Source organism: Melospiza melodia, chromosome W, assembly GCF_035770615.1.
Source record: "Melospiza melodia melodia isolate bMelMel2 chromosome W, bMelMel2.pri, whole genome shotgun sequence".
NCBI lineage: Eukaryota > Metazoa > Chordata > Aves > Passeriformes > Passerellidae > Melospiza > Melospiza melodia.
In genome coordinates, this window is record NC_086225.1 from 24,286,792 (window position 1) to 24,299,770 (window position 12,979).

Below are 12,979 nucleotides of genomic sequence, written 5' to 3' on the forward strand. Positions count from 1 at the left end.
ACAGATGCATTTTTTAAAACTCCTGCACTTTGGGCTTGATGGGCAATACCCCAGAGGAATCTATCCCTGGGCTCCAATGAGTACATATTAAAATGACCATACTCCTCTATGTATAAACTGTGTCATTAGACTTGTACTTTTAAAAACTAAGATTAACCCAGACTAGGGCCAGGCTCTATAGATAAGCTACTACTTTATCTCTTACAAATATTTTTAATATTTTTAAATTACAAGCAGTCCTCACTTCAGGTAATGGAACTGACAAAATATCTGAAGACACACAGCCCCTAGACTTTCACAGAAAGTCCAGCAGCAACCATGCTAGAAGAAGGAATCCTATGTCACAGCAAAGAGGAGGAGGCAAGGAGGCACGTGGCTAAGACAGCCTAAATGTGGGAGAAGAGTCATTTGGAGTAAATACAATAAAAAAGGATTTAAAAACGCCTTCATATAAAAGACTAAGCAGGTTAAAGCAAAAATAATGGTTCAAAAACATGTACAAGACTGTTGGAGACCAACAGAAAATTGCCTAAAAATAACTTGCATTTAAACCAGAAGTCAATGGCATCACACAATTTTGTTTTTAAAATGGTAAAGAAAAGTAGAAATCTGTGTCAAGATCAGCATTTATGAAGAGTTATCATTAGCTCCAGAGACCAGCATAATTCCCATGAAGTCCTGATGGAAGGGGGCCTCCTGCCACAAAGAGTTTCGTTCCAGATGAGTCGTAGCAGTGGGTATAAACAGCATTTGGGAAGAAATGTATGTCAGAAAAATAATTTCTCCAGGTTTCATCGTGATTCTGTTAAAGGAAAGTTTAGATTATTACTGCTGCCAAACAAACCCAAAAACCTTGTTTCACAAAAGCAGAAGGTTGTTTCCAGAGCCTAAAAAGGGATCTTCTCTGTTAATACTCCTGAAGCTTCAGACAGATCAATAACAATGTTGTCCTGAAGATTTTTCTGGGGACATTGGGGCCAAACATTGGAGAGGGGAGATGAAGGGTAGGGAAGATATTTTCATCAGTTTTTAAAGTTACATCACAGTGATGCAAAGGATAATGGAGAAAAGTTTGACAAAGCCATTAACTGCTTTATGATAACATACAGGAAACTGAACTCAAGTGCCTGCCATGGCATTACCTCAGGAGGACAGTTTCTAATACTGCACACAATTAAATCTCTCTTGCTTTGAGTACCACATTAGAGTAGCACATTTTTAAAGGAAGACAATGAATTTTGTGTTTGAGGTTCTGAAAACTAGAAGTTAGATTGCATTAGAAAATATGAAGATATAAAATCTAGTTCATTTATGAATTAGTGCATAAGAAAAGTACTCAGTATGCCTTACACTTGAGCAACCAATCATTCAATATCCTTTCATAAAGCTTTTATAGAGAGCAATACTGCAGCACTTCTTGCTTTTCAAGATTACCGTTATTAGTTACATGATCACTGTTTGACTGGGACAAATTTCATATAATAGCTTCCATTACTACAAAAATAACCAGTGTAAACTCCTGTGTAAAGGGTTTCCTACCACTACAAGATACTCACCAGCCAACCTTTCCCAGTAGTCAACTTTAAAATTTCACTTCCTCCTAATTTTTGCTTCTGTCCATAGCAGGCATGTGAGGGCTTTTCATTCAAGAACCTCTGGGCTCGGATATCGTAAAACAATAGGGAACCTTGCCCCGTTCCCACTGTGATGATGTGCTCGTAAAAGCTCACTGATCGAATACCTGTCAAAAAGAGAAGGGACATACAATGCAGTAATGAAAATGGATGCTTTGGCTCTGCGGTGCTGCTTCTTGATGTCTAAAATTTTATTTAAGAGGAACTACCTACTAATAGTATTCTCCATAACACACAAGTTTGGGCCACACACTGCTATGGAGCAGTGCAGACAAATCTCATTGATGCTATTGAAACAGCAGCTTCAATTACATATACTACTTCTTTTCTGATGCCATCAGATACACTGATGATGTATAGTAAGAAGCTTAATTCTCAGCAGGCCCCAGCTCTGACAGATAAACAAATATCACAAGCCATTTAGGATCAAAAGTAGTTTTGTTTTGCTCACAAGCCTCTAAGTGAACACACCATGAGTATGTGAGCAGCAGACAGAGGAAAGAACACACTGGTTCCCTCCACAAGCTCACACCCTATCTAGCTATCTGCCAAGATGTGATAAGTGACTATGTGAGAAAAATTACTGTTCCAGCTGCTATCAAGTGCATTTTGCTGGTCAAGAGGCTAGCTGTAAGCAAGTATAAGCACTTGTCACTTTGCTGCTAAGACAGATCAGGATTTTAAATAATTTTGAGGCTGTCCCTGCTCAAATAATCTCATACCAGCACACCTTACTTCATAGCTAGTACTTTTAGCACTTTACCCAGCAATAAAAACAGACTAAGAATACTACAAGCAAAGCACCACCATGTTACACCAGCACATGGGAAGCTACAAGTTTCCAATCCAAACAAAACATTCTAACACAATTCATTTATGCTATTAAATTGAGCAAAATAATACATTTTGTTTTCACAAAATCTTAATCTGAAGCCTCATCTTCAGATTAAGATTCAGATTAAGCTTCCTTCCCTTGGAAATAGTCTTGAGGAGATTCTGTATGTAGGAAAATGTATTTGCAAAATGTCCTGTCATCTCTATTGTGCAAAAGGTTTGTTCAGTATAAGTACTCTAACACAAACAACTCTTCTATGCAGATTAAACCCCACCACATCTATGCTACTCTTTGTTGTGCAACATAAAGGCAGGTTATAAACCCTACAGCTTTTTAAGCCCTCTTTAAAGTTCCACTGAATTACAGCCTAAACAAGCATTCAAACAGGAAGGGAAAAGAGTGAGTTAGGCCAGATACATCCATGTGTCAACTGCTGTCACTGTGCCAAGTGGGGCTAAATGTCACAAAACTTGTGACATACTGGAATATAACCAGCAGTACATGTGACAGCAGACATCCAAGGGGTGTAGATGTAGTTTACCCTTCCCCTCTGTACAGAGTCCTAACTAGAAACACATCCTCATTCTTCCATCTCCACAACCTGATGTTACATTCACAGCCACCAGCATCTGTTAAACACACTTAGAACAGGCAAGGTCACATTGTTGTGTTCTAGATATGAGGTGAAGTCTTGGCTGCAGGCTTAATAGGTGGGAAACCATTGTGCAAGTCTCACACCTGCTGAATCTCTAATTCAGAGAACTAAAAATGCATCTGAGCAAGTTGGGAGACATCTCTTCCTCTTCATTGTTGTCCTGAACCAGGTTCTTTCTCCTGGTGTGCAAGAAGCCAATCCTCACAGAGTCAATGTATTTTATTTATTTACAGCTCTGACCAGAAAGGGGTACTGGGTTGTAGATCCACAAAACCAGCACACTGAGGCACACAAAGGCCTACTTAAAAAGTTACATTAGGCTATTAGCACATCTTACTTAAGTCACTACTTGCCTAAGTTTCTATTGGCTTATCCTTTCTCTGTTGCGATTTAAAGGCATAGTGTCCCAAGAAATCATGGCACATGCTCGATGAGTAGTGGTCTTTTTGTGAGTAGAGGGTGCCTGAGCTAGGGATGTGTTTTTTATTATTATAATGAGCAAAGTTCATCATTAGGGCAAGTTCTCACCACAGAACCAGTCAAAACTGGGGGTTGATTGTCTCATCATTAAACATCCTGTATAAGAAAGGTATTATCTTCTTTGTTTTGCCTCCTCTTCAAGGACTTAGTCCATCAATTTTTTGTCTTCTATATTCCCATGGTTATTGCTTCTATTGCTTAACTGCTTTGGATGGAATATGAAAGAGATGGCATATACTTTTCAATGCAATTAATTAATAAAGCTATAAAATACAAACCAACTGTGAATCTTTCTCTAACAAAAAAAAAAAAAAAATTGAAGGAAAACTGAAGGAATCCATTTTGTACTCACTACTAAGTGGATGTTTAGGACAGGCCTTCAAGAACAGCACTTCAAATTGGCTCCTAAGGGGCTGAAGTACCTCAGATTGATCATTCCCATCAAACTAAAAGCACCACCCGTGCCTAGAACTTATCACAGTAAGCTCTTCTACATTTCCAGCACTCTACCACCTGTAGGCCTGGACTATTTGGGTCAACAAATTGAGTCTTACTCCTCAGAGGCAGGGAGCTCTAAAAATCCCAGAAGGAAATGAAGATGCAGTAGCACATCCTACACAAAGAGTAGACACAATCTGTGCTGTGCAAGCTTTGTCCACTGCATTAACATTGCTGCCTTCAGGATTATAAAGTCACAGGCACACAACATTGCTCTGCAGGCCAATCAAGCAGAAAGAAGTCACTCTCACAGATCAAGAACTACAGTCCAGGGCCTGCACTTTCCTGTATAGCTGCTAAGAAAAGCAACTATTACAAGATGCACTAAAAAACATTCGCTACCTTCTCACATAGAGGAGACAGGGTTATACTAGGTAAAAAACACCCTCAGTTTCAGTCTTACTAAGTGACATTTCTCTGATCTGCTTTTGTATACAACATTAATGAACTGAAGTTAATATAGACTTACCATGTCCAGCAGTTGCATTTAGAAGCTGAAAGCACATTCAAGTAACACTTCAAAGCACTTTAAAAGTTAACCCAGATTTTAGTCTGCAAATCAATAAACAGCCTACTTTCTAGAGGTGTTGCACCATTTCAAGTCCCAGTGAGATCAACAGAAAGTTGAAACACTCACTATTTTGGGAATTAATATTACTTAAGTGCCTCCACCACTACCCACACACACCAAAAAAAAAATCTACTTTGCAGAATAGAAAACAGTATTGAACAAAGGTTTTCTCTAGACATGAACTAGCACCCCAGAGATACTCTCTACACATAGGTCATCCCCTCAGCAGGGATGATCACATAATTAAAGACAGAAGTTTTTAGCCACCAGTCACCACTGGGCACCACACTCCCTTGTCCTGGTATTTCTTCCTTATGATATTGAAGGGTGACTGTTGGAACCCTGGATGCTGAGACTTTCTGTGCTGACAGGCACTGATCCCCAGGAGAGCACTGCATTTGACCTGAGGCCATGGAACTGGCTTCCAAAATTGATTGATAGCACCGAGACTACGGGTGTGTAGTTGGTTAGAAGTGTGTAATATCACAGGGTGGAAAACTTAGAGTTTTGGGTTTTTAGTATGGAGGTAGATAGAAGACAAGATGGGGGATTTTGGGCATTGTCTGATCTCCTTGTTGTTCTTCATCTACTCCATTTTCTGCAGTGTTGGTGGCACAGAGTGATTGGTTAGAAAGAACTGCAATGCAGATGTTGCGTGGACAGACAAGTAATTAGTAATTGGTAGAAAGGTAGAAATAAAGTACGTTTTAGGAGTTAATTGGACAAAATAGCTTTAAAAGACCTGTGAAAAATGTTTTTGTGATTTGTGTCAATTGGCAATGGAATCAGAAAATGCTTGTATCTGCTGTGTCGAAAGTGGATGTGTTCCCTGGGATAACTAAAAAGAACAGTTTTGAAACTTTTTGACCGAATAGCCAAATAAAGCATTGAAATAGAAGTATAGTAGAGTAAAGAGGTGAGGTAGCAAGATGACTGATGCTTAGAATAAAATAGAGGAAGTTGTGGTAAAGCTAAGGGATGTTGTAACAAAGCAACTAAATGCGTATGTATAATAAAAACCTTGATGCACTTGACAAAAATCATGTAGCAGACACCAGTAAGACCTCCCTCCAGACAACCACAAGAATGACAGGAAGCCATCGACCACGTGGAAAGATTATGAAATTGCTGACCCCAGCTTATTAATATTTGTTGATTTGGACTAATACAAGCACACTGGAAAATGCTTTGTAGGCTTAAAAACAGTATATATACTCTGGTGAACTTGTAGTGGTGTGTGCTGTGAGTGGAGCAGTGACTCCTCAGCCACCCAGAGCTGCTTGCTTGCTTTCTTTAAAATAAAAGATATTATGAACAAAAATTCAGTTGATTTTTTTCTGTGAGAAAAAGGTTACCACTACTGCTGGGCTGCTGCCTGTGTTATGGTAATTACGGGTCGTTGTTGTTAATGGTTGTTTTTGTATTAGTAAAAGCCCTGGCTGGGGCGAGGTAATGGCCCTTCTCCGAGACAGTAATGGGTGGGGACCTTCCCGAACAGTGAGGAGAAGAGACCTGGGGGGGGGTTATGCAAAGTGACTCCAGGACCAGCATGCTGTGGGGGACTACGGCTCCAAACGTACTGAGAAAACCCCAAAAACAACGAGCCAAATAAGAGTTGAGAGACTGGAGTGATGTCTGGACGTGAGGAGCCGAGTGCTGAGCCTGCAGAGATGCGGAACACCTTCGGAGTCCCTCTCGCCCTGACCAAGGGAGTCGTCCCCAGCGGGGAGACTGAGAGGGACGGCGCCGGGAAAAGTAACATCGGATGGGATTGCCACGCCCTAAAGCTTCCCATGAGGACGTGATTCCCCAGCTCTGCTCCTAGTGGACAGAGCTGCGCTTTATCCTCCTCCTCTGGGTCGCCCTGGGAGAGACGACGGGAGACTGCAGCCCCGCCAAGCTGCCCAATCCTGAGCTGATCACTTTTTCATAAAGGCATTAAAAATGAGAAGAAGTCTCCTGGCCCTGTTTATTTCAAAAGATATATAGAAATAAAATTCGGTTCAGCTATCAAAATTTTATATCAAACCTGTGTGTCTTGTGATTTTTGGTGCCTTCTCTTTGTATGCTAAGTCTGAGATGCAGACAGCATGCTGAACTTCTGATAAGAGAAAAATAAACAACAACCTGAAGACTGAAAAAAACAGAAGTCCCATCTGTCTCTCAATACTGGCACAGAATTTTGAAGGGGTCTCTCCATCAGGGGGATCCTCGGGGAGGGTTTCCACAAACTGGTGCCCCTGTGTAAAAGTGCGAACTCGGCAGGAAGAGATTGTGCCAGGACTCTCCTTGATGAAAGCCAGGAGCCAGAAAAATTCCTCCAGAGGTGAATATCTCGGCGTCTTGGACACTTGGAAAACCCGGTACAAGGGAGCCATATTTCTGTGAGCTGCTGGTTGGAGCACGGACAGATACCCAAGGATGACAGACCCATTAGGGTCGGCTAAGCTGTCAAGGAGCCAAAATGGGGGGTAACGTCTCGAAAACAGAGGCAGATGTCGTTAATTGTAGTATATGGTAGAGATAATTAATGCTGTAGAAGTAGATATATATGTGTATAAAATATTGTGAAGATTCAGAGTTATGCCTCTGACCACTCTGGCTGGGAACAGAGTTCTATTCTTATTGTAACCAGTTCCAGGACAGCGTTAAGATAATATCAGGTCTGTTACCGTATGAATGGGACGATCCCGGGCTATTACAGAGGATTTCCTCTGGCACCTACACCTGGGAGATAGCATCTGGACCTTCCTGGAATGGAATGTCTCGAGGAGCTCATGCGACCTGAACCTGGACATGATTTCATCACGGTACTCAGGAACTGGTATCATCCTAGTACATGTGAATGCAGCTTCTGCCTGGATACTCAGACATTCGTCTGCATCTCTGGATTGGCCTTTGTCTGTTCCTACACCTGTATGGATCCAACTCTACATGTGAAGGGACACAAAGAAATATGTGGTCATCCCTGCCCCAGGCAGAATAAACTGTATATAGGCTGGCCACTGGAAGCACTCAGGGGTACCTCTGGGGAAATGCTGTCTCTGTCAGCCGCAACCCTAGGTCACCCAGCGCCTGTACCCGGGGCTGATGCTGTCTTGGCTGTTGTGGTTTTTTTTCTTTTTTCGAAATTTCTATTTTTGTTATTGATCTAATAAATCTTTGTTAAATTTTTCATAAATTTGGCTACCGATTTGATAATTTATAACATTAATAATCTAGAGATAATGATGAGGTAGCATCCAGTCCGGGTCTCTAGACAGGAACTGGAAACTGTGTTCTCCTGGGTGAGGGAGGAATTCCCCAATGTTACAGTTACAGATTTATTTGACCCAGATCTATGGGAGGATGTTAATATGGAACTCTATCATTCTGCGACACGCAAAGACCAGAAGGCTGCGAGCCTTCTGTCAATCTGCAGAGTTGTTTATGAGGTAATTCATGAGGCAAAATGCCAAAAACCTCTTGCAAAAGGTACTTTGCAAACACCCCAGGGGCTGCAGGGTGTTCCCTTGCAGGCGGGAGTGCCAGGGCCCGCAGCCCCTTCCTCCGAAGCTGCAAAGACTCTCCAGGAGCCTCCACAGCCCCCCCCTCCTCCCCCCCCCCCTTAGTCCCGGGCAAAACTGTCCCCCCTGAATCACAAGAGGAAGGCGTTATGCATTATCCCTGTGAATGCAGGCACGGAGTTGTCCCGATGGATAAGGTGGAGTTCTACCTGTTAATTATTGTAATCACCAGTTGTTTTCGTTAACTACTCCTTTTGTATCAGTACTGTCCTGCCTAAAAGCCAGGTTGATAGCCCTTCTCGGACAGTGAAAGGTGGGGACATGAGGGAGGGACATCAGAGGGCATACAAAATAACCTCGGAACCAGCATGCCATGGGAAAGCCACCCCACCAAACTTACCAAAAGACCCCCAAAACAACGAGCCAACACAGAATTAAGTGATCAAAGTGATATCTGGACGTGAGGAACAAAGTACCGAGCCTGCAGAGATGCTGAGAACCTTTGTTGCCCCTCGCCCTGAGCAAAGACCTCAGTTGGAGCCAGGACCGCAGGACAGCAAACCCGAAAGTTGTAAGACGGAGTATACCCTCACTGCTCTCGTGAGGATGGGACCCCCAGCTCTGCCCCCTAGTGGACAAAGCTGCACACTCCTCCTCCGAGTCGCCCTCAGAGCGATGACGGAGAGACCGCGGATCCGTCGAGCCTCCCAATCTTGAGCTGATCACTTTTAATAAAGGCTTTAGAAAGGAGAAAAAGTCTTCTGCCCTGTTTATTTCAGGAGGGACCTCGGGGCCGTTCAAAACTCAAATTGCTCTTGGGACCATCGGATCAGGCAGATATGGCATTTTTCGAATCATTTACAACTGCGCATGTCTCGGGAGCAGCGGGATCCAGAACACACGTTTCTCCACCCCCCTCCCCACCTTGGGGGACGTTCCAGGCAGCTAAGCCTGCCTCCGGAGCTTCTGTGGCAACGCCCCTGCCACTTCGCGGTCCACCCACAGCTCCTGCCCCCTCCCATGCCCTGAAAATGACGTCAGAGGCGTCTTTCCAGTCCCCCCGTTCAGCAGGGGCGGGCTCGGAGCCCGATGACATCATCTTAGTTCTATCCCCATTCGCTTCTGAGCCAACCCACGGCACAATGGGCAGGATCGAGTGGGTCCGACGTCATCCCCCCCTCGCCCCCCCTTCCTGCCAGCCTCTGAGTGTGCCCGGGGCCTCCTTCCTTCGTCCAAGCGGCAGCTGCGCTGTGGGGGCTGCCAGAACCTACAGCTATGGCTGTGCCCCTAGACTCGTCACTGCTCACTGCAGATTCGGGACTGCCTGCTGCAGCCCGAACACAGCCCTGGCACGGCTCAGCAGCACCGGCACCGGCGGCGACTGCAGCTGCAATAACCAGTCCCTCTGCAATCCAGGGAGAGGAGCCTGGACCCAGATCGGGATCCTCGCAACCAAACTATGCAGCAACAGTGCCACCAAGTGGAACAACAGTACCACTGCAGCAAGTTCAACCACACTACAGACTAAATATCATAGTCTCAGAACCTCTGCTTGAAACACAGTTAGGCCAAGCCCCTTAAGTACCTTTTCCAGTTCCCTTCTCAGGTGAACAGAATATGATGAATATATTCCCAGGTAAATGGGAAGTGTCGGGACAAGACACAACACTGCAGCATACGTTCCAAAGACTGGTCAGGAGAACAGAGCTCAAGCCATGAGTGATTTAGGAGCACAAAACCCACCAGCTCAAGATATCAGCAGCGAAAATATAACCATCACAGCCTCACGAGGCATTCCTGTACCATCACAGGCCCCATCCGACTTTTGGACCACAACAGGCAGCACTCCAGTACTTCACATGCCTGCCCCAACAGCTTGGTTTCCAGGGCAACAGTCCAGCTCCATGACTCGCCCTCACCTTTTCCCATTTTCAAAAGACTTCATGTGGCAGCTCTTCATCCAGGTCAGGGAATGTGCTCAGGAATTCCTACCACAACATGGTGCACACTTTCCTCAAACCTCCTTTCCAGGGCAAGATGGCAACACCCTTTCTGCATCCTTTGTAAATACTCGCTACATATCTATATCGGTACCATCTGCAATGCCACCAATGGCAGGTTCAGCCATTGCACCCTCTTTTCCCCTGTGTGCACCACCACAAATGTCCCTCCCCATGCCTCAAACAGGAGGGTGAGGGATGCATGGAATGCATGCAACCTTCAGGCCAGAAGGTACATCCTGGCAGATTACAAATCCACAGAATATGGGCATGGATATGGTTCCATTTAACAGAAATGTCTCAAGAAATATGTCCGGTTCAACAAACTGGGCAGACATCAGGAAGAAAGCACTGAAAGAAAGAGACTTTGATATAGCAGACACAGATAGCATCACATTGCCAGTGAGATACGCGAGATGAAATGAAAATCCTAGATGGGAACCTCTGGATCATGATGTTGTCAAAGATTTGATGGAAGCAGTGAAAAATAATGGTTTGGGATCCCCATACTTCAAACAGCTTTTGAGAGGTGCATTCAACAATTATGACTTGATACTTTTTGATTGTAGGTGCATTGCCTCAACAATTTTTACAGATTCACAACTCCTGCTGTGGAATGCAAGATGGCAGAGGGCTCTCCTTCAACTGAGAAATAGTTATGCGGGAGGACCACATGCAGCTCTCACACTGGCTCAATTAGCAAGAGATGAATCCCATGACAAACATGAAGATCAGTCAGCCGTGTTGCCTCGAGATGCGATTGCGGACATTAAAGAGGCGGCACGAAAGGCAATTTTGCAAATTCAACCAGTTAGAACTCCAGAAGGCATTTACACAGAAATAAAGCAAGGTCTTTCTGAGCCCTTCACTTCATTCATCTATCATCTCATGCAAGCAGTGGACAGACAAGTAAGTGATGAAGCGGCAAAGCCACATCTACTTCGAAGCCTTGCTTTCGCAAATGCCAATGCAGAATGCAAACATATAATTAGTGCCATGCCTGGTCAACTAACCATGACTGAAATGATAGAGGCATGCAGTAAGGTGGGCACACCTCAGTACATCGCAGCAATCCAAGCAGGTATTTGGGGAGAACAGGTCGGGAAACTCCTTCAAGCACAGGATGAAAGACTTTCAAGAACCCTCGCAGCTCTCCATGTAACTCCTCAACAAGATAATTCCATAGAAATAATAGCAGCAGAACTCACCAAAAGGCCATGTTTCAAGAGTGAGAAATTTGGACATATAACAAAATATTGCCCAGTCTGTAGGAAATGCGACAGCACTGAATCATTGCCCAAGATGCAGAAAAGGGAGACACTATGCAAATCAGTGGTATTCCAAATATGACATAGATGGACATATTTTACCGTGAAAAGTGTTTCCCAGCAAGTGAAACCACTGTGTAAAGATACAAGTATTAGTAATGATTCAACTACCCAAAATTTCTCTGAAGACAGAACATTTGGGAAACTTCAATCACATCCTATCTGCGGGGTCATCAGCTGATTCCCCAATGATTTGATGTTTGGGGATTGCTGGTAGTGAACTTGTAACCTCTGTTATTTCTGTTTTCTATAGGTAATACTGATAAATAGAGATTGTTGTTAATATTACATGAATGCTTCAAAAAGGGTTGTCTTAACCCCTTTGAACATTTGCTGCTAATATATTGACTATGTAATATGAATTTACTGATTTTTGTAATAAGAATTATTATTAAGGTATTGTTGTGGTATTTACAGCCGGCTTTCATATGTTTTACCATCCTTTTGTGTGATCACCTACAAGACACATGTCTCTTCAGGATCCTGCTTTTTGTTTTCTAACAGCTTATACATTTTCTTTATCCAGACTGCTAGTCTCGTGGCTTTCTTCAGTTATTATTACAGAAGTACTCCAGCAGAGAGTCCAGCTGTAACATTAACTTCTTTCTTTGGGTTTTGGTTTCGTACTAGGTAATCAGTCTCTCATTCAGCTGCACTTCCTCCACCCTCACACTCTCAGTGTCCAGATCCAGGCTCATAATCCTGCTTGTGACCACTTTCAAATCTTTGAAGAACAGGTTTGCTGTGTTCAAAGAACCTCTATCCTGAAGGAAACTTGGGAGGGATTAAATTACTTGATGGTTTGATTGGTTTTTAACCCTAAGGTTTTTTACTCATAACTGCTATTTTTAAGAGCCTTGTTTTAAAATGTTTTAAGTGACACTCACCAATTAGAGTTTGGGCTCTGGCCAAGCTCTAGCTCTACTCAGATGGGATGATTGACAATAAACTCAGATGTTTTCTGCATAAAAAAGTATTCAAGTAGTTTTGGCTTGGAAATTTGACCCTCTATATGACAGCTGAACTTACTTTTAAAGTGAGCTTGGAGAATCATTATCTGGACATGATGTTCCAATTCTCTACTGATCTGAGGTTTATCAGCTGCTGCAGACTCTGGGATGACAGTTCAGTGTTGCAGTGCTTAGTAATTATATCATTTCACATGTGTTATTGATTATGTGCATTATCTGATTTATTCCTAATTACTGTTAGTGTCTTCTTTACTACATGCATTGTTTTGCTCTGTTTCCTCATTCTCATAACCAAAGAGTGTTAGTAATAGCAACTTATGTCATTATCTTACATGTCTCGATGCAATTTTGCAAAACAGAACTGATCAATACTTTATTTCTCATAGCATGGCATGTTCTGCACTTCCAGGATTTTGAGAAAATCCTCCAGTCCCTGCAGGGACACGTGTTTGCTTGTGTTTTAACAGGTGCAGAGTCCAGGTGGATTTCAGTGAAGAATGT

General features: G+C 43.2%; 1 protein-coding gene across 1 annotated transcript in view; it reads right to left on the reverse strand.

The window, feature by feature from the left end:
* Positions 1-643: 643 nt before the first annotated feature.
* The window catches only part of LOC134431499 (DDB1- and CUL4-associated factor 12-like), a 63,367-nt gene continuing 51,031 nt past the window's right edge, over positions 644-12,979 (reverse strand). Inside the window, exons 8-9 of the mRNA XM_063179508.1 lie at positions 1,557-1,741; positions 644-802 (exon numbers count right to left, since the gene is read on the reverse strand). Coding sequence (XP_063035578.1) covers positions 644-802; positions 1,557-1,741 — 344 coding nt within the window. The remainder of the gene's footprint in view (positions 803-1,556; positions 1,742-12,979) is intronic.